General features: G+C 36.7%; 1 protein-coding gene and 1 long non-coding RNA gene across 15 annotated transcripts in view; one reads left to right on the top strand and one right to left on the bottom strand.

The window, feature by feature from the left end:
- Positions 1 to 992: 992 nt before the first annotated feature.
- The window catches only part of LOC123880416 (potassium channel subfamily T member 2), a 75,506-nt gene continuing 50,932 nt past the window's right edge, over positions 993 to 25,566 (top strand). For 12 of the 14 annotated variants that reach the window (XM_045928536.1, XM_045928530.1, XM_045928533.1 and 9 more), the window contains exon 1: positions 993 to 1,916. In XM_045928536.1, the coding sequence (XP_045784492.1) occupies positions 1,711 to 1,916 (206 nt within the window). In that variant the 5' untranslated portion in view covers positions 993 to 1,710. Of the gene's footprint in view, positions 1,917 to 6,419; positions 7,030 to 25,566 lie in introns of those variants that run through there. The other 2 variants (XM_045928525.1, XM_045928538.1) reach the window with 2 other exon arrangements.
- On the bottom strand, positions 18,007 to 19,635 carry LOC123880429. Its single transcript, XR_006799245.1, has 2 exons — positions 19,470 to 19,635; positions 18,007 to 18,929 (listed from the first exon to the last, which is right to left on the bottom strand). It is a non-coding gene; the product is annotated as an uncharacterized LOC123880429 (long non-coding RNA).

The raw sequence follows: 25,566 nt of genomic DNA, 5'->3' as shown, positions 1-25,566 counted from the left end.
ATTACAATAAAACGGCAATTTCATACTTTAACCCCTATTATTCATGATTTTTGGCTTGCCATCGTATCTTCACTAAGATCGAGGAACTTCCTTCATGTCAAGTGAAATCAAAAACTTTTTGCTTTCGCGAGGAATAGCTTCAAGCCGAAATACACCTTACAATCCTGGAGGAAACGGTCGAGTTGAACGCCTTAAGGGGCATGAGACGGGTCTGCCAGCGAAATTTAAATTTAATTTGGTTTTTCGCAATTTGTAAACTAATACGACAACGCTGGCTTATGGCATTTTAATTGCGACAGTGGCAGTATCATCCTCACAGGTTTATTTAAAAATCTTTACTTGAAAAGGTCCAGAGTAAGAAATTAGCTCCAGTATCGACTAATTTGTGAGAATAGTATATATGTAAGTATAATAGATAGAACTAAAAAAAATATATGATGTACATTACTATGCAAACTTCCACCGAAAATTGGTTTGAACGAGATCTACTTAGTTGTTTTTTTAATACGTCACAAAAAAAAAAAATGTGTTTAAATATTCTAAGTATAACTATATCAAGTAGGGTATCATATGAAAGGGTTTCACCTGCATATTCGAAAACAGATTTTTATTTATTTTTATGCATGATAGTTTTTGATTTATCGTGCAGAATGTTTGAAAATTACTCGAGTACGGAACCCTCAGTGCGCGAGTCTGACTCGCACTTGCCGGTTTTGGTGGTTAGAACAGTTTTGGTGTGACTGAATACCAACTTATAAATTGGCAAGGCTTAGGTGTTTTAAAGGTTACTAATCTGTCGAATGTTCCGACTTTCTCCTCGTGAGATTAACCAATATTTGGTAGAAACTTTCAACACAGGGCTATACATATAATATTACTTAGGTATACTAAGTGGGAATCAACAATAGCGCTCTTTCGCAGGGTTGGCTAAAATAGGAACCAAAAAGCAGCGACCGTGAGATGAAGAACATCGATCGGTTCTCTGCCCCCGCCCCAATTATCTGCGCGCACTTCACGTTAAACTTTCCTTCCTTACTTCACGAGCCTTATTTACCTCATGTATGAAAACGTAGTATCTATACTCATTTTTGTTTAGCTAACCCCATTAACAAAGATCTACACTCGAAGGTCAAGCTATCGTAAATTACGAACGGCACTCATTCCTTTTGATTTACATTAAGTCCGTGTAATTTCGACAAACTGTGTCTCCATCCGGGGGAACAATTTGTAATATTACTATCAACGAGTGTAATCCTCGAATTTGAAATCTGTGAATCTCTTCTTTGTGAAAACAACATAACCTACCCAAAATTTATTTAACATAGATGCATAGGCATAAGTAAAAGGTTTTATGTGGATTTATCAGTAACACAGTGGAAATCCATTTTGTGAAGTGAAATAGTCATTCAGTGTAGCCGGCTTTTCGGACGGGCGAAACTGAGCGGCACCACGTTCCGTCACAGCAAACTGCGGTACTCAAATCATTTTCCCTCGCGAGGGTCGCCGCTAAGGGGCCGCGAGCAGTCTGTCAAGGCAGCGTCATTGAGTCGGATCGAAAGCGGACAACGGGCGGGCGCGAGCAGCGAGTGCGGCGGTGGAGCGCCCGCCGCCGGCGGCGTCCGCCCCGGCTACGGCTATGAAGCTCTCTCTGCGGCGAGCGACGGAAGCGACCAAGAGCCTGACGAAGCGCCCGAATACGCTCCCTTCGAGATGGAGCTGTCAGGTGGCGGGGAATCCGCGGACGGACCGTCATCGCGTGGATCTGCTAAAGTTAACTTTCCACCCGATGTTGAATCGGACCGGCGACCTACGGGGACTTTCGGAGGCATTACTGCTGCCGCTTTTCATAGAGGCCGAGGGCGTTCTATGAGCGCCTGGAGTGATATAAGCCGTTCCAGCATCAGGTTTGAGGAACGGTGAGTAGATATCTTATTTTAGTAGTGGTAAAAATTTGTTTCGCTTATAATAATGATCGGAAAATTCAATAATCTCGCATTCGGTAGACCTCAATATAACAAGACTAGGGTAATAGATACAGGAACATGCGCCGTTGAAAATTTCATTAGGGAGTGCTTCAAAAATAGTGTGTGCCTAAAGAAGTAACAATAACGTTGATGCCAGTAGAAGGCTACTGAAAAATAGGATTTATACGTTAACTATGGGGTCTACATCGACTTACCACGTAGCAATAAATTTTTATTAGACATGGCGAATAGATCGAATGCAAGGGGTTCGGCCAGCGTTACGACATGCGCACTGTAAAGCTTCGACACAACCATGCCATGTGAATTTGACTCTACAGTCCATTACATTAGTCTGCTTAACGTTGTTAAGTCTGGAGAGCATTATTAGACAGCAAAACAAACAACCATTCTCACTGGAAACTGACTAACATTTAAAATGCAGCGTAAGTCAAACACAGTGTGCAAATTATTAAAGGACAGATAGCTGAGAAAAATGTGTTAGGTAGTTTACCCATTACGTCAGTTACTATCTCGAAGTGCTGGCATTAAAACGAAAGTAGAGGCTGCGTATTCCAAAGAAAAATTACTAGCATGTGCTGTTTCTGCCCTGTGAATATGCCCACCAGTTTTTCAACCTGATGCATTTGCATCTAGATTAAATCCACAATATCCAAAAAAATGTAGCGCGATCTTTATTTTCTAATACTTGAATCTCTAATCTTAGTTATTTCAAAAACATTTCTTAGACACTCTAATATTAATTCATTTGAACATTTCATTGCCTCGGCTTCCTCAAGTTCTTTGTATCATTTATGCCTCTAGTAGAAGTAGTTTTTGTGTTTTTTAAGAATTAATTAATTGTGATTTAAATATCATTTTAATACTAGTGGTACTGTTATATTTTTTAAATAAACATTTTCCTGAATAAATACTCACCAAAGATGTTATTAAGTCTGGAGAGCATTATTAGACAGCAAAACAAACAACCATTCTCACTGGAAACTGACTAACATTTAAAATGCAGCGTAAGTCAAACACAGTGTGCAAATTATTAAAGGACAGATAGCTGAGAAAAATGTGTTAGGTAGTTTACCCATTACGTCAGTTACTATCTCGAAGTGCTGGCATTAAAACGAAAGTAGAGGCTGCGTATTCCAAAGAAAAATTACTAGCATGTGCTGTTTCTGCCCTGTGAATATGCCCACCAGTTTTTCAACCTGATGCATTTGCATCTAGATTAAATCCACAATATCCAAAAAAATGTAGCGCGATCTTTATTTTCTAATACTTGAATCTCTAATCTTAGTTATTTCAAAAACATTTTGAATAAAAAATTAATAAAAAAACTACATATATATATATGATACGTCACAGGTTATCCACTCCTACCGCCACAAATATAAGCTGCAGTGCTTTTCTTTCAAAAACTGCAAGGGCTTCATCGTCTTACTTGCGTATGGTCCAGCATTTATAATCCCGCTACAGTACATCAGCTTCGACAGAACCATGCAGGACATTGTCTACAAGCTGGTACCAGATCTGCAGGACAATGCAAACAAACGGAATGGAGAGTCCATTTTGTTAGTCAGTAAAAGTTAATTCGGAATTTCATCAATAACTACATACAATAATATTATTACCTAATTAATACAGCAGTTACTCTTGATAGTGTCATTTCTAGAATGTGTACTAGTTGACATCAAACACAAGAATAAACCACCAATTCGACTTGAGCATTGATTAATTTAATAAATAAACCGACGGAAGAAGTTGTAATAGAAAATTCATCTGGTTTCAAGGATCAAGATGTGGAACAGGGGACGTGTGACGGTATCAGCTAGGGGGCTTGTGGGAGTCGTCGCCAGCGAGAGGGATGGGAAGGGGTAGCCGTGTCGGTGGGTAGGGGAGCGGCGGGCATCTCGTGGCGACTCGACAACTGGCTCAAAGCTCAAATCACGTTCGGCGTTGCTAGCGCACCACGCGACGAATCGTCGTTCCACGCGCCACCACGCGCGCTCAGCCCGTGTCGTTTTCGGGATGTATTTATCGCCTATACACACTGTGATCCAAACTCTTACGACTTTTAAGCTTTAATACTCCTCTCAGCTCTCGTAGGTTCGCATAACTGTTTGTTTATTTTACATTATGTATTGCTATTACGGGACTTATTAATTAGCTGGATGGCGAGTTGCTGTCATGGACGACGAATTAGACGATGAAATATTTTTCATATATGGACGCAGCGGGTTCGTATTACATTTGCTTTTCGCAATTGTTTATACATTTAATAAAAATACACTTGATGTTGCTAAATTTAAGTAGTCAGTGCACAGAATGCTGCAGTTTTATAATTTATCAGTTTACGTAGTTATTTACTTCTAAAAATGTCATAACCAAGAGTCATGACATTGAATTTTCCTGCTCGTTATGTTTTTTGGTCATTGTACATATATGTCGTCTCCTATTTTATAGTTCATGTGCTGGAATGCTCTAACGGCAAAATCATGGTCATTAATATAACTTACGCATAGAGCTACTTATTAACTAAATTGAAATCTTTTCGAGGTCAAGTGAAAACACAATCCACCTTATAAATGTCCATTGTGCAGCGACGCGCCATTCCAGATTTTGCGGAGAAAAATGCTTTTTGTGTAATTAAATATGCCCTTTGCTGTGGTTGTTTTATAGTATAAGGTGCATTATTCGGGTAATTACGGCAGAATTTTTAAAGATTTGACGGGCTGTTTGTATTTTCATTAACCAATCATATAATTGGTGACATAGACGAACGTCTTATGAATATACTTACGTATATTAGTAAGCTAGCTAATAACTAGATATCAATATTGTTTCACTAGTAGAAAAAAAATCTTTTCACATTAAAATTTAAACCAATTTTACTCTGTTGCCTGTAGATTCAAATAGAAATTATCTTTTTACATCCACTAATAAACTTATAAATGACAAAATGTAAATCCTTAACAATCAGTGTAGATACGTAGGTACCTATTTGTACCTAAGTAGAAGTAATACTTGTTAATATCAAATCAAATTACCCCACATATAATTCGCGACAGGTTGAAATGGCAACCGGGATGGGGACGCCCCGCACACTCGAACGTCACCCGCGCTCACCCACAGCGGGTCAGCGCGGCGACTGTGCGGGTGTGCAGGGCGTCCCCACCCCGGCAGCGTTTCAATCTGTCGCGTACTATAGGTCCGAATATTGCCCACAGGTGAAGCTTGGCAACGAGACTCTGCCAAATGGTCATGTAGCCAAACATCTTGGTATGCATCTTGATTCTTCATAGAAGGCGAAGATGGCAAATTCGTATTAAAAAAAGAGATTTGCGTATTCACACTATATCGCTCATGTGGTTACTTGGTAGACGTATCAAATTATCACTCAAGAACAAAGTCCTCATGCATAAGACCTTCCTAAAATCTGTATGGACATATTATGGTATGAAGTTGTGAAGTCCACATTGTCGAAGCTCTAAGACCCTTTTATCAGGTATCTTACGGATAAAATAAACTATGACCGTGTCTTTGCTTTATGCCGGTGGTCACCATCCTCAGTCATGAGAAACCCACTGGAGAGATAAAAGCTTGAAAATTCATTCATAATTTTCTAAGATAAAAATGTCCACAAAGTCTATGTCAGCTATTGTAATTTGCTATACAAATGCTCATACTATTCACAAAAGATACGGTACATGCGTGATAAGGGGTACAGAACGAGATCATAAAATATATGTATGTACGGGCTCAGGTGGATTATTAGGCCATAAAATGGGAATCGAATTATCGAATCCGTTGGGCGCCACAAAATTGGAGCCTAGAAATATAAAAGAAAATATCAAATATCAAAGAAAAACTATAAAAGAATCTGTTTTGTCACCGCAGAAAACGGATCGCCGAAGATGTTATCGCGTTATCGTTGGCATGTTTTTCGCTTTTATTTCATTATATGTGGGTACCCGGGCTAATGAACGCGACAAGCATTACAGAAGTTACTTCACACACTAATAACACTTTGTAGGATAACTATCGCACAGTAACACACACAGTTAACACTTTGACCACTTCGAAATGCATGGTAAATAACAAATCACATAAGACATACACTATATAGGGAACTGACGGTTTTGGCGTGCGGCGGTGACAGTCTACTAAACATGCTCTACGGAGCTTCGATAACAACTGTACTGTCGGCACCATGCCTACTCTGAGCCAACTATCGAATGACTATCCCCGCCATCAACTCCATCCAGGTCTGTATGACAAATTGAGTGATTGAATGAACATACTACAAAACTTGAGCTCGCTAATAGATGTTACTTCTCCAATTATGTAGTACCTAAACCATGAGTAAACCATTTAATAACAGATAGCGCTCTAAATAATAACCACTTTAATTTTAATGTCCGACAAATATTTGAATTGCGACATGATCCGTAGAGGAAAATCTCTAGATTAAGGAACTGAAAATGTAAACTTTTGACAGACAGTACAGAAATAGAGCGGTGGAGCTGTTGGAAACAAGATTAATTCTTTTACATTACATTAAGTATAAAATTCAATTGATTTTTTTATTCTAATAACGAAGTATATCAATTAAAATCAGTTTGTTAGATACGAAGAAATTCCAACGATGAAATTAGTTAATACTAAAACCTAACTGTGAAACTAATTTTCCAACCGCTAAAGACATACAAATCACAATCGATTCTCGGGTTATACTAGTGTTGACCTGACTTTATTAACATCAAAACCAGTGCAATGTTGAAACCTGTGTAAGTGACAGAAAGACATTCGAGAATAAATGTAGTAACAACAACAGTGCATACTTAAAAACGCATAAAAGGAAACTTATAATGTCGATGTTTTTCTTCCGATTTCACAATCTTCGTCGTGCTGAGGAAAAACGAAAGAAGCAAAGCAGAATAACGAAAAATAGACGAAATATGACTTCAGACACGCTCACCGCCCCCTCGAGGTTGCTTGAGCGACCGCTCAGTGAACCCATCGACAGTCTGGATGAAATTGCTCTGCAGATCCCCAGGTGCCTGACAGTTCGTACGCTTTATATGTAACCCTGGCGACTTATTTCTACCTTATAAACGGTTCAAAATTCGATTATCATTGGCTTGTATTGTACACACTTGTAATTCAGCCACTTTCTTAAGCTTTTAACCATCGAAATAATTCTAAGTTACTTCTCTTTGACTTATTGATTATATTACACTTGCATGACATCTTTTTATTGTTTTACTACTATGTACCTACTATATTTTACTCCTGTCTTAGTGCTTTGTAACTTTCATCATAGTGTGAAATGTATAAATTAGATCGTAGACGAAGTAGATTTCCACAAAAAATCTTCACGTATATTTTATAATTGAGTATGCACTATTTACTGCCTTAAAAGTTACCACATTTTCTTACCCACTTACAAATTATCGTAGTTTTTAAAAAAGCTACTTTCAATACTGTAGGTACTACGAGTACAAACTGGAAGTCTCTCTTGACTGGGTTTAGTAGAAGTGAAGAATTATCTATAGCTATATGGAATTGATAATTAATTAGAAACCGTGAATATTTATCCTTTCACGATCAAGATAAAAAAAATATCTGCAATTTTATAATTCGATTGCTGATTCAATATGTTATCAAAAAAAGTACACAGGTATAAATGAATAGGTACAACGGTGGTTACATGTTAGCTAAATAGCCATTAATCAAAGAGGATGCAATACCCTTAAGTGTCTCGTAAAGTAACAGCGTAAATTAGGTTTCTTGACCCCATTCTTTCATTCGAGAACACCACTCAATCAAGACAATTGAAGGGCACTGCTCACTGAAAATCTTCATATACACTGTGTACCAAAAAACTTGCGGTTCATGTTAGGTACTTTATGAGGATCGATATTCAAACATATAAAAGCAACTTAGTTGGAAAAACTCTCAAATTAAAATATTCAAATTAATTAGTCTACAGCTGCGTAGCTTCCGAGTTCGTGAACTTATCACGTGATATCAAAAATCACTCAGCTGTTTACTACACTTTAGCGCTTTTTACACTTTTGCAGCACTTTAGCGACCACTAATTTTGTTTAACACTTTTGCAACTTTTAAAATGTTAGTTCATCCAATTGTTAGTTAAGTATGTAAGATTGAGTAAGTAGGTATCCTTCCTCATCGTAAATCACTAATTTATGACAGCATCAACTTCACGATTACGGGGAGATGTTGTTTGGTATGTCCGCCTTGTAGCTCTAGGTATATGCCACACCGTTTAATGATATTTGCACGGACGCATCGTAGAACTGATGTATCAGACTTTAATTTATTAAATGCTGCGACTATTCTCAAACGCATTTCAGCCTCGGTGTCGGAGGTTTTTTAAAAACGGACTGTTTGACAGTACCCTAGAGAAAAAAATCCAACGGTGTGAGATCAGGTGGCCTCGCAGGCCAATTGACTGGTCCACCCCGGCCAATCCACCTTTTCCCGTATTCTGCATTCAAATATTCTCTCACAGGGCGCGAGAAGTACGGTGGTGCGCCGTCTTGTTCAAACTATAAAGGGCGCACGAGATTGAGATTTAGTACGTCAAGTTCCTCACTCAACTCTTCTCGCAGGAAGCGAAGGTAGTTCCCACCGTTCATTGTTTGGGTTAGGAAGTAAGGTCCAATTATTTTGTTCCCTATTATTCCCGCCCAAACATTAATCCTCCATCGATGTTGAAAGTGACTGGGTTTAGTGGCATGCGGATTAATGACTTATCATACCTACGTGTTCATTGTGAGAGTTAAATACACCTTTTCTAACAAATGAGCACTCATCAGTAAACAGAACGTGGCTCAAGAACTCTCTATCCTCTTCAACCTTGTCTAGTACCCATCTACTGTACACCATTCTAGAATCTAGGCTCATAGTCCGTGGGAAGCAGAGACTGAACTCGACGACAGTGAAATGGGTGCTGGCCACCATCTTTGAGAATCCTCCAAAAACGCATGTGGTTCACACCTAATTCGCGTCCTACCGAGCGTGTGCTTCGCTTTGGATCTTCCACTAACATGTCCAGGATTTGCTCCTCGATGTCACCGTCGAGAGTTCTCGGCCTTCCTGCGTCAGCACGATGTTGATCACGGCCATGTACACTGCCAGTGTTGTACATATGTATGTGTAGCCGCTAGAATGCCATCGTCGATGGTAGGGTTACGTTCCTTGGTATTGCGAAGAGCTCCTCATAAAGTCGACGCACCTCCGCATAATTACAGTTGCATCTCCCGAGACACATCAACATATTATTATGCTTCGCAGCTTCTTTCTTTGCGATTTGGTTTACATATTGTAGAACGCGTCCCACGCATCAGCCTAGCACGGATTTTTAGATCTTTTTTGACTTTTAAACTGGCAACACTGCCTACCCGCACCCAATCGCCCACTAGCGCCCTCCCACCACAGCTCGGACCACTTCACGGCCGGCTTGTCATTACGTGTTTCCGTGCCGAAGCCTACGCACGTCACAGAAACCCGCGCGAAATATTATTAAAATCATGCGTATTTGCCAAATTCTGGGCTCTTACCATAAAAACAAAAATAAATTTCGAATAGCTAAATTGTGGGCTATTTCAATTATATTTTCATTCTTTTAAATATTCATGATGAATACAGGGATTTTATCCATCAAGCTTACCACAGTGATGCGTATTTGCCAAACTCTGGGCTCTTACCGTCACGATGCGTATTTGCCAAATTCTGGGCTCTTACCATCAAAACAAAAATAAATTGCGAATAGCTAAATTGTGGGCTATTTCAATTATATTTTCATTCTTTTAAATATTCATGATAAATACAGGGATTTTATCCATCAAGCTTACCACAGTGATGCGTATTTGCCAAATTCTGGGCTCTTACCATCAAAACAAAAATAAATTGCGAATAGCTAAATTGTGGGCTATTTCAATTTTATTTTAACCAGTGGTAGATGCTTTCGACGATTCAAAAGAACTTGTAAAAGTCTAATTGAATAAAAATGTTTTGAATTTGTTTTAAATTTGAATATTCATTCTTTCAAATATTCATGATAAATACCTGGATTTTATCAGTCAAGCTTACCACATTGATGCGTAATTGCCAAATTCTGGGCTCTTACCGTCAAAACAAAAATAAAATAGCGAATAGCTAAATTGAGGGCTATTTCAATTTTGTTTTCATTCTTTCAAATATTCATGATGAATATAGCGACGATGCTTCTTTACCTGGGGAATGTCACTCGAAGGTACAGAGCCTGAACAAATTGATAAAATTTTACCTCCAATTTTGAACTGAGGGGCTAAAAGCAGTCCTAACGGAACCCTTTGTAAAATAGGACTCGTCCCTTATGTAATTGCACAAACAACTCGGTAACACCTTAACTGCCTTAACTCCAGCACTAGAAATCATAATATACGAACGACGCCTGCCGAATCTTATGTGATATGTACCACAACGAAGCAGGAAAAAATTCGTGGTGTCTTCTATAGACACTCTTGAAAACTCAAATACTAACAAGTACATATTCAGCGATAATGTGTCGGAAAAATCAAAATCGAAATAAATTCGAACCCTTGCACCAAAAAAATAGTAGGCAAACAAGATATTGGGAAGAGTCGGCTAGTTCCGCGCCAGTATCAGCAGCAGAGCAGCCGGCCCCTCCGCGCCGCGGCCCCGAGCGCTCGCCGCCGCCGTCGCCGCCGCGCCGCAGGCGCTCACAGCCGCCGCTAGTGCTACACGAGGTATCGTACGCATGACGTTTACGTCGTTTCTCACATGAATAATCATGTATTTATTACAAGTGATCTAATTGTTTTATCATGGATCGAAGGCTACATTATTCCTTTTATAAGCACGCCTGTCCAAAATAGCAATCCCAGTGATTGTTGCCCAAAATCACTTAACAAGTCTTTAGATTTTCAAAAACCATTAAACAAATTACTTGAAATAGGAGCGATTCGTAAATGACGAATCACAACTCTCAGTTCTAGATAAGAACTATTATAGTATATTTTAGTATTTAAACCTTAAAAACCTAAATAGGTTTATTAAAAGTAGTAATTTTAAAATAGAAGATTATCGCACTGCATCAAAATTAATTACAACATTGACTCCAAAGGCAACAATGAAAATTTTTAGGTTTCATTTATGATTCAATAAACATGATACTTAAAACTTCTTGATGATAAGAAAATTAAAATTAATTATTATTATTATTATTATTTTAAAAGATATTCACACAATCGTAACGCAAACTTCGCGATTTTACTAGATTGTTTGAACCGTTAATTTCAGCTTGTCCTGGAGTCCAATATTCGTGGGTTATTATATAAAAATGTTCAAACGTCACAAGTATCATTGCTTATTATATAACCCGAGTCACGAACAAAAACATTCTCCTCCTTAGCAATTTGAAATAGTTAAATTTGAGTTTGAGGATTTGAGAAAGTTAAATAGTATCAACAGTGCATTTTCACCTTTAAGATCAATTAATTTGATTACAAAAAAAAAAAAAAAAAAAAATCGGATGCGTGCTTAACTGGAGTGCTTTTTATTATAATTATGTATAGTGTAGCTATAGTGTAGCGTCCGGTCGTTAGAAGAAAGACTCTTGTTTATACATAAACCAGTTAGAATTAAAGGCAGTTTTCCTAGCTTTGAAGGTATTTGCAATTGATCTTTGTAACGTAGACAATCATTTTAAGGATTGATAGTACAACAGTTATTTTCTACATAAATTGTATGGGGGAAGCGCGCAGTACCCGTAATTCTTATGTATTTACATCTTTATTATTAATTAAAGATAATACCCAAGCTAATATTTTGTCGAGAAAATCTTTCCAGGACACCGAATGGAAATTAACCAGGAATTAACTGACTATGCTTTTAAAACGTTGACTCAAGTGTTTGACAGTTTTGAAATAGATTTGTTCGCTAGTCGTTGCAATGCAAAATGTGAGACTTATATCACATAGAAAATCGATCCTGATGCATGTACTTTTGATGCCTTCACGGTGTCCTAAAAACATTTGTACTTTTATGCGTTTCCACCATTGATTTTAATTTTAAAAGTGATAAGAAAAATGATAATTTAAAACCGATAAAAATAATAACTAGCCTTCGCAAGCCTAGTTTCCTTTGTTTACAAGATCGGTCTGCTCAACATGTACCTATGTATACCTTCATCCTAACGTTAATCTTTTAACCTTTCAGAAAACCTCATAATCTTCACAAAACAATCCACTTAGTCGCCATGAAATTATGCGACAAAAATATCTGAAAATGTCGTTACCAGCAATAACTGTTGATGTTGTGATGAATTCACACTCTGACCATTACGTACAGACAATACAATACCTGTATTAGGTCCTGGATAGAATATCGTAAACAAAATGATGATTATAGTGATAAAAATGGTATTGTGATTTTAGAATTTCTTACAAAAATATTTGATAAGGGTACAAAATATGGAACTATACATTTGTACTTATCTGCCTTGTTATTAGGTTTTCCTAATATGTTAGATGACTATCAAATTAGGAAGTTTATGAAGGGAGTTGCAGGTCAAGCCCAACTCAACCAAAGTATAATATAACATGGGATACTGACACTGTTCCTAGTTACTTATCTGAACAATGGCCACATGAGAACCTCAACTTGGGAAATCTTTCAAAAAGACCCTTACTTTGTTGGCTTTAATGACTGCTTACTCATAGAGTGCTTACTTTTTCACTGATAAAAGTAAGCAACGTCAATAGGCCGAACTAGATTACTATTAAAATTTCAGATTTGATAACGACCTCTTGACCTAATTCATCTCAATTCTCAACCCTTTTTTGAAATTACCTTTCTTTAGTGAAAATTTTAGTATATATTCAGATACATGTTTAAAGTAGTAAGTATATTAATAAAACAAATTCCATTCGTGAAACTAATAATGATTATTTGTTTATATAAGTTACAAAGGGCCTTACAAAAAGTTATCATCCCAATGATTGAGTCATTGGATAACAATTCATAAAGGTTTCATTGATATGACAAAATTTAGTGCTCCCATAACACGCCATGCATCCACATCTGGAGCCAGCAGAGCAGGTGTCAACAATGATAACACTGTTGATTACAGCCAGTTATCGGCTACTTTCGCTAAATTTTATAAAAGAGGGATAAAGATACTTAGTTAACGATAACTTTTGTTGATTTATTAAAATTATTATTATTTATTATATTTAACATACCGATTTATTATGTAGATAGTAGGTATATGTATAAGATCACAAATGTATTGTATAAGTATATACTTACTCAATTAAAAAAGTTGATTCAACAAGCTATAATCTACCATAATCTATTATGTTTTAAATGTAAACTTTTATTTGTAATATTCACAAATACTTACTTAACCTATTTATATTCCAAATAGGTTACTCATTTTATATTTGTTAGCTCTGAACATCTACAATATGTAAACCAAATCGCAAAGAAAGAAGCTGCGAAGCATAATTAAAAATCAAACGAACTTACCAAATGAAGTTCGATTGTAATTATGCGAGCAGCTTCTTTCGACGCGATTTATACACACCCTCCCTAATTTTATTATTTTCCTAAAGTACACAAAAGTACACCCTACCCTAATTTATATACATACATATATAAACAAATATAAAATGTATCTATCTATAACTATCAACTAAAATGACAAGCCGGCCGTGAAGTGGTCCGAGCTGTGGTGGGAGGGCGCTAGTGGGCGATTGGGTGCGGGTAGGCAGTGTTGCCAGTTTAAAAGTCAAAAAAGATCTAAAAATCCGTGCTAGGCTGATGCGTGGGACGCGTTCTACAATATGTAAACCAAATCGCGTCGAAAGAAGCTGCTCGCATAATTACAATCGAACTTCATTTGGTAAGTTCGTTTGATTTTTAAAAATACTCTACATTTGAATAAGACATTTTACGTAAGTAATTTCGCAACGCAATGCGCGCGTACGTCGCGTCCGTTCGTAGGTAACCTGCGCGTAAAGTAGGTATGCCACAGGAGTCCGGTCGAGAGCGCAATTGTGGAGGTAACGCCCCGCACACCCGCGAGCGCCTAAGCAGCGGGCGGGCAGCTCTACAGGATGTTTGGTAATTAGTATAATATAATGACGACATGTACCCATGCTACTTTGATCTGATAAATACAATGCTGAAGTAAAATGACGAAATAAAATTATAAAAATTTCCATACATTTTTTTTATGTCCAAGTTTTCATGTTATGTTTGGCCTTGGCCTATCTAAAGATGGCCAACAATCTCAGTGAGTTAGGGCACGTTAGGGTCATGAAAACTTTGACATAATTTTTTTTTTTAAATTTTGTATGGAAATTTTTATAATTTTATTTCGTCATTTTACTTCAGCATTGTATTTATCACATCAAAGTAGCATGGGTACGTGTCGTCTTTATATACTAATTACCAAACACCCTGTATAGTCTGTTTTTTTTAACAGACGAGTACCGCAAATTTTTACTACGTTGTTATTGGTCAACGTAATCAACATAAAGTCCGTTTCACACAAACGCCATAGCTGCTGCATGAACATTCAGTTATCAAACAAAAAACAAAGCACCTACAACTTCATCTCGCAAACAAGACATCATTGGCTACGCTCAAAAAAATATTGCATGTGACGATTCCATGTTAAAGTTGCAATTTTTGGATCTCATTAATAAAATAAAGATCGTTTTGAAAAATTTGTCATAGACGAGATGGCTAAGTCCACAAATCGTCGCGTCATATCGCGTTACCACCGTATCACTGTGAGCTCAACCTAATTGAGCTTGTTTGGGCTCAAGTGAAGGGCTAAGTGGCAGCAAATAACAAAAGTTAAAAATTGATGAAGTTAGAACTCTTTTGTCACAAGGTGTAGCTAATGTGAATAGTCAAGAATAGTCGTCATGTGTCAATCATGTGATAACCAAGATCTAGACAAAAATGTACGAAGTGGACAATCATGTAGAAAACATGTTAGAAGAATTTATCATTCAGGTGTCTGCAGAAAGTTCATCAGAAGGAAGTGATGACGAGCAAATAAAGCAAATAACAAAAGTTTTTAAGATTACAGGAATTATATAATAATTACTTTATTTACAAGTTCTTGTGCATAATACATGTCCAATACTATATCCAATATTTTTTTATTGTTATTTATTTATCAAATTATTTATATAGAAAAATAATTATAATTTCTGTACAGTACATTTTAGTAGTATTCAATATGAACGGGCCTTAACACAAGAACAAAGGCGTTGGCTCCTCCCTTCACAATCACCCATCTCACTCTGTCAATATCGGTAATGTGCGAAAGACATACGCAGTACTCGCCTGTTAAAAAAAAAAAGAGTATAGCTCTGGCACGGCGGCGTGCTCCTTATGACGTATCACGTGACGCTTAAAAACAACCTAATGTCAAAATTTCAATTTCTAACCTTTCTATCCAAGGTAGGTAGATAGAAAACTTTATGAATAAAGCAGTCACTATCGAGCAGCTGGTCGTTTCACTACATGGTGACAGCGGTGCTCTGTTATTTATTATAATTAAAGTGCTTCGCGGTAGAATTTGGTTTTGAACTGTTTAAATATCGAATAATTAGTTATGTGCAACTAGGATTCGACGAATTTACGATGGAACACGCACGGCCTCCAGCAGATTTGATATTGGAGGGTGGCCCAACTAGTCGGGCGGACGCGTGGCGTAAATGGTACAAACAGTTTAGTGTGTTTTTGAAGGCTTCGGGAGCACACAAGAGACAAAGATGTACAGGCGAGTCTACTTATAAATCTTATTGGACCGGATGGCTACGATATACAGGGTTACTGGTAATATGTCGGCAATCCGTTAAGGGGGTGTGGGCGAAGTAATTTGCAACCAAATGACCCCTTATGACCCCTAGGCAAATGTCAACCATTTTCGAGTAATTTGACTTTTTGTGTTTTTTAGAAAAATTTGAGGTATGCAACTTTGAAAATTTATAAAAAAAAAACCAATGCATGAATTTTTTTATTATTATTATTATTTGCTTGCTAACACTTCAATACATAATAATCAACCATCAAATGACACTTATCTTTAATAGTTTTCAAATCACAGCTACAAATCTGTACAAGTTTCATAATTTACACCAGGTGGTCTGACAAAAATGGTCGATTTATGTAAAAAATTACTGAAGAACTTTATCGGCAGAACACATGAAAAACATGTACAACTTCTCAGCTACCCAACGAGATACAATATGGTACCAGAAATCAGAAAATGGCCGAAAAAAAATACAATTATTGTTATAAAGACGAAATCGTCTGCAATCAAAAATTACAATAATCGTTTAGGAAGTTTAAAATAATTACGTAGATAAGTTACACTAAGCCATTAAAACTAAATTCTAAAGTTCATTTTCAAAATGTGACCCTCTATTTCTTATGCACAGGCGCATTCTTTTTCTTAATTGAGATTTTACTACATTACTTGTCAAATTGGTTCTTATTGAATTAGCTGCATTTATTATTCTAATTTTCAATTCTTCGACTGATGGCACTGGTGAGACATCGTACACTAGGCTCTTCATATGTCCCCAGACATAATAGTCCATAGGTGTCAGGTCTGGACATCTTGCTGGCCAAGGAATTGGGCCTCCTCTGCCTATCCATCGATTGGGAAAATTAGTGTCTAACCATTGCCGAACTGTTATTCTCCAGTGTGCTGGACATCTATCGTGCTGGAATCTCATTCCTCTTCTTATTTCCAGAGGTACGTTTTCTAATAATGCAAATAAATGCGCAAATTATGAAACATTTTAAATGTCTTATCTTTTAAGTCTAAGAATTTATAAATACAATACAATTAAATAAGTTAAGGATCCCACCCTTCACCTAATGTTATTGTAATTGCCAGTGCTTTAATTATTATCCTATTCTCTGAAAAATGTTAGGGTGCTCCCTCACCGGGAGCATTCGCGTGTAATGTAACGTTACAGATTTGAGCATTACATCAGTGAAGGAGGAGAACCGAGCATTACAATGCGCACCTTGTAATGATACAAAACGGGCATACATCAGTGAAGGAGGAGAACCGAGCATTACAATGCGCACCTTGTAATGATACAATGCTATTATCTTGATACAACTTGTAACATCAATGCGCTTCACAGCTTCAGCGGGCGGGCGGGGGGCTTCACTGCCCCTAGCCCCCCGCCCGCCCGCTCAGTAGCCTACGTGACAGTGAAGTGAACGCACGTTGTCATAAAGTGTTTCTGACGCTTCGGAGATTTTTTTGGCGTCACGGACAGTTCTAAATTTAAGTAATGGCTTGGGACAAAGAGAAGACTCTATTATTCATAGAAAAATATAGGGAAATCAGGGAATTATGGGACCCTAAGCATCCTCAACACTTTAATAAAATAATAAAACAAGACGGTTGGGTGAAATTATCGGATCAATTTGGAATAACCGTAGAAGAATGTCAAAAGAAAATCACAAGCCTTTTAGCATCTCTTAGAAGAGAAAAGAGCAAAATGAAAAAAAGTGCTTCAGGAACCGGAAAAGGTGGGTAACATATTTTATTTATGTACCTACATCTACTTTAGTCATGACAATAACTGTGACAAGCAAGGGGTGAGTGTGAGTGGCGGAGAGGTCACATTCCACACGACTCGTGGGTACCTAGGGCACGTTTTGTTTGTTGGTGATACCTTCACTATAGGCCATTTGTTTAGAAAAAATGTAAACAAACTTGATTAGAAATGATCTTGATCAATGTTGATTACACTTCAAAACTGGGCATCCGCATACCTAAACAAGTGGACTATAGGTGCCTTCACCATACTATATTTTGTCAGAATATTTTTCAATTCAGTACATATTACATAATCTATATTTCAGGTGCAGAAGAAGTATATACTAGTACCTGGTTCGCATATGCAGCTTTATCATTTATACTGGACAGATATGAACCACGGAAGACAACAGATTCAGTTAGTATATTATGTATATTACATTTAATATCTGTTTACACAAGTTTTAAATATTTTTTAACCTATCAAGGCTAAATAAAGCAGGACATTAATAAACATTAAGCATATTCGTTTTGCCATGGTACTGCTCCTTCTTGCGAACAATAATTACTAATTTCTTCACGTATCTCTTGAGGAACTATTTGTGCTGCTTCTTGTTGTTCATCCAAATCCATTAAACCAGTATTTTCTTCGGTATCAGCCCTCCAAGATCCTGGTGTGATTACTCCTAAATTGTCCCTGTCGAAAGATCCCGGAGGTGTGTACAAATCCCTACTTTGCCGATTTCTTCGTAAGAAGTTATGTAGGTGTGCTATGGCATTAACTACTAAAGTAGCATTTTCTGGTTGCAATAACATGGGTTTCCGCAACACTCTGAAAACTGCTGACATAATGCCAAACACATTTTCGACTACTCTCCGTGCTCTACAAAGTCTGTAATTATAAATTCTCTCCTTTGTTCCTTTACGATGATGTCCTGAATACACTTTCATTATATTTTCTGATAATGCGAAAGCTTCATCCCCAGTAAAATAATAAGGAATTTCTTTGTTCCGCATCGGCAATGCTCTTGGCTGTGGTAGATTCAAAGATTTATTCTGCATTTTAGTATACAAATTACAATTATTAAATACTCCTCCATCAGAGATTCTCCCTTGACAGCCACACAGTTTATATATATTAAATTGTAATTTGAATCCACAGCCGCAAATAGAACTATACTAAAAAAACCTTTAAAATTATAGTAATCGCTTCCACTTCTGTATGGGGCTTGCAGGACTACATGTTTGCCATCTATAGCGCCGACACAATGAGGGAAATTCCACTGGTTATTGAAGTTTTCAGCCAAATTTAGCCAACCATCTGGTATGCTAGGTAACTGAAAAAAAACCTTGTTTTAGATTCCTTGTGAACCTGGGACACAAGACTTGCAGGAGACTCGCGACAAGCCCACCTGAAAATCCTGATGCACCACAACGGAAAAAAGCGAAGGTGGATGGAAGTGATGATATAATGCACTCGACTTTCCAAATTTTGCAAGACTTTACTTCTGCTAAATCGGATGAATGCACTACTTTTGGGAAATTTATTACTGAAAAACTCAAGACGTACTCTCATAATACTAGGGCCTGTGTACAGCACCACATTTCCAATATCTTGTTTAGTGCCGATCGCGGTGAATATGAGTACATGTACCAGCAACATGGATATTGGACTCCTGATTCTCAACTTTCGCGTAATGAATCAAACCATGCTGGACCATCAGGCCTCCAAAGTACACCCTCACCAGCAGCAGTTCCATCCACTGCAGACGCCCAACTTTCTTCGCCTGAAGCCAGCATTAATAGCCAAGAAAGTGAGGGGTTTATGCGTGAATTTGGAGATCTGATTGATTAATAAACTAGATTAATAAACTCACCAGTATATTTTCTTTTAAACATCCAATTATAGCTTCACTCACTTCTTTGATAATACAACTTATAATCTGATTGGACATTCTAAAAGTAACCTGCAAACTTGAATAAGAATCACCAGATGCGTAAAATCGTAATGTAACAGCTAATCTTTCTTGCACTGTTATTGCTTGTCTATTAATTAGTATCTTCTTTTTTAACATATGGTCCAATGAGATTTATTAAGTGTTCAAAATCCGAAGAAGAGATTCTTAAAAACATTTTAAGTTTACTTATGGGTCGGTTGATTCTTTCTAAAATATCCAAACCGCCTGTATTTTGCCGGTTTTGATATAATTCATGACACCAATATCGTTTCTTCTGTGTTTTTTTTTTACGTAAATAACAATGTCGAATTAATATTGCCGCACTCAGCACAACGACCGCTTCGTCTGACATCTTGCTATGAAATGCTGAAAATGCTCAAAGTCGAATCAATATTACATTACACGCAAATACTCGTCAGTCAGGGAGGTAGAATTGTAATGTAATGCTCAAAGACGAATCTATATATTACATTACACGCGAATGCTCGTCAGTCAGGGAGGTATTAATGTAATGTAATGCTCAAAGACGAATCTATAATGTTACAGTACACGTGAATGCTCCCGGTGAGGGAGCACCCTTAGGCAAATCTGGCTATTTATGCCTTTGTTTTTTCTATCCAGTCACTAGATAATGTTTTTAAGCTCTTCTTATCCGAGAGCGCTGATTGGTGCACGTGTTCACACAAAGGATTAAAAATGTCATTCTTGGAACTCTCATTATTTTTAGAGTTTTATACTTCGAAAATTAATTGTAAGATTAATTTATAACTCATTACTCATCCTAAATAAGAAATAAGAGTATTACCATAAAATTCGACGTTGAGATATTATTTCGTATTCTTAAGACGATTTCATTTTTTTCACAATAATTGCATTTTTTTCGGCCAATTTCTAATTTCTGGTACCATATTGTATCTCGTTGGATAGCTGAGAAGTTGTACATGTTTTTCATGTGTTCTGCCGATAAAGTTCTTCAGTAATTTTTTACATAAATCGACCATTTTTGTCAGACCACCTGGCGTAAATTATAAAACTTGCACAGATTTGTAGCTGTGATTTAAAAACTATTAAAGATAAGTATCATTTTATGGTTGATTATTATGTATTGAAGTGTTAGCAAGCAAATAATAATAAAAATAAAAAAAAATCATGCATTGGTTTTTTTTTATAAATTTTCAAAGTTGCATACCTCAAATTCTTCTAAAAAACACAAAAAGTCAAATTACTCGAAAATGGTTGACATTTGCCTAGGGGTCACAAGGGGTCATTTGGTTGCAAATTACTTCGCCTACACCCCCTTAACAGATTGCCGACATATTACCAGTAACCCTATTCGGCCTTCAAATTTTCAAAGGATGAAAATCAGGATGACATTGAAGTTCTTGTTAAAAAAATTAACGAATACTTCGGAACCAAACCTAACACAACGATGGCCAGATTTCGATTCTTCACACGTAATCAAGAAGCCGGGGAGAACGTGGACGCATACGTCACAGCATTACGCATATAATAAATAAGTCAGCACTGTGACACGCTAATGGTATGTATTAATAGATAATATTACCGTGACTGTGAGTTTGAACACTTGGAAGATGGATTGATAAGAGATCGCATAGTTTTTGGAGTTTCTGATAACACAGTGAGAGATAGACTACTTAGAACGGACGACTCAACCTTGGAAAAAGCCATGAAGATTTGCCACGCCAATGAAATATCGCTCACAGAAGGAAAACAAATTGAAGTAGTCAACTCAGCGGCGAGCGGGACAAGTGTAACGAAGCCGCGCGCTATCGCCATTTTATTTCTAGAAAAATATTTCAATTTCAGAAGTGAATTATCTTTGTTTGCTTCCAACTTAAATACGATTGAGTTTAAATAATCCAAATATGGCAAAGGATAAAAAAATCGATACTACCGATGGGTCTGGCAGAAAATATAGGCGAAACCGGCGTCACCTCATTCGAGCGGAACTTTGTTCGACAGCTATTCCGTCACCTCCTGCTTGTTTCGATGAGAAGGGGGATGGTGACGATGGTGCGACATATGGCAGCGGCTCTGACGACGAGGTTAGCTATCGGTCGGCTAGTGCCTCGCCTAGTGGAGTGGATAACGGCCAGGGTCGAACGGCAGCGCGTAAAGCTCGTGAGCAACTAGCATTACTTTTTAATAGAAAATAAGGTTTAGTCTAAGCTTTATTGATTATGATGTTTAGTATAAGTTATATTCTTTGTATTATATACGGTGTTCTATTTTGTAGTGTTTTAGATTTCGTTTAGTTTTATTGTTTCATATATTGTTTGTTTTAGGGGGAAGATGTTGTATACGTATGTAAGTAACTACTTAAAATATTGTATCCAAGGTAGGTAGATAGAAAACTTTATGAATAAAGCAGTCACTATCGAGCAGCTGGTCGTTTCACTACATAACCCCAGCGGTTTATTCTGTGCTAGACAGATCAGTCAGTCAGGATAGATTAAATAGTTTTGGATTTGGATAACAGATTTACCTGAATCTCAGTAGTACTGTGTATTCACTGGAATATCTGTAGGAACAGTTTAATTTTCGTTGGCTACGAGGCTCGTATACAATCAAAGTCGCATCAGCTGCTCCCTTGATACCTTCAAATGCGGTATAATTTACAACCATAACATAGTAATTCGCCACAAAATTTGTGGAATGCGATTAACCAGCTACGATACGGGTGCGAAATTAATTTGAATTATGGTTCATTCATCTTCGTGATCAACCTATCGCCGGCCCACTACTGAGTACAGGTCATCTCCCCGAATGAGAAGGGTTTGGGACACCACGCTGTACGGATGTACGGATTTGCAGACTTCACACAATTTTAAGAACATTATGGACTTAACTGGGCCACAATCATAATAGCACAAAAACTGTTTGTGAGATAAATCGCCGCCTTCGGAATCAAACTGAGACCTAAAAAAGTAAATGAATCTACTTATGTTTCCATTTCACTCTGCCGGTGTGCCCTGATTTTATTCCGGGGAAATAAACATTCCTAAAGAATTTTAATTGGGTCAGATTTTCATGAAATGGCTTGTTTTACGGTTTTCTCCATTAAGAATCACCAAAAAGGACTTACAGACCTCAGTCCGAATTTTAAAGTACAGTGAAATTTATTTTCCAATCACAACAATAAATAGAGGCGGGAATTTTTTCAACTTTTTAATCTCCACTAATCTGAAAAGCTAAATATCCGAGGACTAGTATTTAAATGGAATACACGGATTTCCTATATTTTTTTAAGTTTTTGAAAATGTTTTATAAAAAAACCGGCCAACTGAGAGTCAGACTCGCGCACTGAGGGTTCCGTACTCGGTATTTTTTCCAACATTTTGCACGATAAATCAAAAACTAGTTAACATTAAAATAAATAAAAATCTGTTTTAGAATGTACAGGTAAAGCCCTTTCATATGATACCCTACTTGGTATAGTTATCTTACTTTGAAAATTGAAACTTTTAGAAATAAATGTTTAATAAAAAAGAAAAAATCAAGATGACGCCTAGCAGCAAGCAATTTTGAGAGATTTCCTAAATCAAAGGAAATAGGAGCGTCAAAATTATTTCTTAGCCAAGCCAATAGAATATCTACAATGAAATAACTGAATAAAAACCGAAGGAAAGAATAATAGATTTCACAAGTAGAGTTCAGTGCGCTGTTCATTGGACAAGCTCTTGGGCAAGGGCCAGCATAAAAAAGGACAAAGAAAGATGTTGAGAAAACTAAACCTACTTAATTATATTTTTTATACGAATTATATGTACAGTGTCGTGAACTCTTTCTCATTAGACATTAAATCCTTCTCACGTTGCTTGGCAAAGATCGTTTCAAAACGACAATGTACTTCTATTTTTGTTGTTTATTGTTTTTTTATAATGGTGTACAATATTTTATTTCATTTTATTTCATACGTCGCAGGGACTCATCTTTTTCTCATTTATATCCTCCGTCTATGATGTCGACCTTAAAACGACTGTCACTGGCAACACAACAACTGTGTGACATCTTCCATGAAAGAAATCAGTAAATCCTTAAAACAGTAGCGACCAAAGTAGCGACAAACTATGGACATCTCTATAACCGCAACAATTTGATATTGTCACTGAAAAACGAGAAACTGGTTAATATTATGAATGGTGACCTGTGATAAGATGCATTCCTTAGAAGTGCTTTTTCAAGGACGCTAAAATTCAACAGAATCAATCAATTAGGAGTCAAAAACGATTAACTCCAAAAATGACTACTGAGTGAGACACTTAAACGATATTTTTCTTCAAGTTTGTGAGTTGAAGATAACTTTACAACCATTGGAATATAAAGAATAAGAGAAGTTCCCCTTTCAAACAAATTCAAATATTAAAATCATTTCGAGAGCGACTTGAATTAGAAACATACATATATGTGAATTAGGTACAAAGGAATTCATAATTCATGACGTTTTCCCTGGTGCTAGTAGAGTATAGCTGTAACGACTAGCGAGGCGGAAAAGTCACCGGGCAACCGAAACAGGCTCAGTCTGGCGTGGCCGAGGGTCGCGGCGCCCGCCTTGCCTGAAGCCAACTGTGGCGTTTCGTTCGCGATGCGATCGCGTTGCTCTCCACAAATACAATTCGCCTTTCAATAATTAGATGTTAATGGCGAATATTATTACTTTGGTAGCACTAGGTTTGTGTATATGATGCAAAGGAAATGCATTCCAATTAATCAATTTTATAAAAGCGTAGCAGACAATTATAGACATTCCTATCATTGACAGTTGATCGACCGAAAAATTTGATGCAATGCAAAAATTCAGTGGAGCGCAAAGCGTGATGATTGAATTGAATGATTCGATAATCCCAGTGGTTTTTTGATCAAACCACATAGCCAGAATTTTAAACAAAAACGATTTAATGATTTTGTAATATAGAGGATATGCAAATATAGTTAATAGAAAAAATAAATAGTTCAGAAATAAAACATGAAGATTGTAAATGCACGCGCATGTTTGAAGTAGTTAGGAATATAATATGATTTGTTGTAGCATTGCCTTGTACCATCAACACTATGTCCTTCATTGACATAAAAGAGATAATCGAAATTAGCTTTATTTATTTAATTTTTTATTATATCTATTAAACTTGTAGAATAAACAGGGCGTTTTTGTTAAATTCAGCGCCATAAAAACCACAGTCGGTTTTACCGCTTGGAGTACATATTTATATTTATATTTTTCGACTCTAAGAATTATATTTTTTTAATATCAATTTGAGCTCGGGACATATTTCTCTAACCGCTAACGTCTTAAAACTTTAATTGACTTTATTTAACATTTTGATTTTTGATATATTTTCAATAAATACAAAAACTGTTAATATACGTTAAATTGGTGATTGAAATATTACCTTAATAAAAAAAAATGTTTTATGTTATATTATAGTTGTCGAGGGTGCACGAAAGATTAATAGACTAATGAAATCAGATGCGTAACCCGTTGCGTTGAGGCGAGCGTATTGACAGCAGTTGACAAAAGTAGAGAGTTGTTGACTAAATAGCAGGAGAATCCAACATTCTTTCTTTAAGTGAAACCAACAACATAGGGAAAAATACATTGAATTTTGAGCCTTAACTATAATAATGTCTTTGTTGCTGTTGCATATTTTAATATTTATTTATATAAAAATATTTTTTCCAGATTTAATGCACGTAGTCGTAACTTGTCTGGTAACAAAAAAGGTATTTTAAAAGTCCTATGCCACTTCTGAATCACTTATTATTTCAAATGAAGCAAAAATAAATACCTATTTTAATATAGAGCTTCCAGTTACTAGTATCTATTATTTTTAACATTCAATTTGGAGTTTGTAGAGTAGGTTCGCTACACATAGATTCGTTAACCGCATTGAACGAAGATGTCAGAAGACGACACTGATTTGATAATTTGTTTCTACATATTTCGTTTACTTAGTTGTCATATATAGGTAGCTCTTGATAATTCGTTTTAGAACCA

Source organism: Maniola jurtina, chromosome Z, assembly GCF_905333055.1.
Source record: "Maniola jurtina chromosome Z, ilManJurt1.1, whole genome shotgun sequence".
Lineage (NCBI taxonomy): Eukaryota > Metazoa > Arthropoda > Insecta > Lepidoptera > Nymphalidae > Maniola > Maniola jurtina.
The sequence above is the reverse complement of the archived record's forward strand: the minus strand, read 5'-3'. Positions and strand labels throughout refer to the sequence as shown.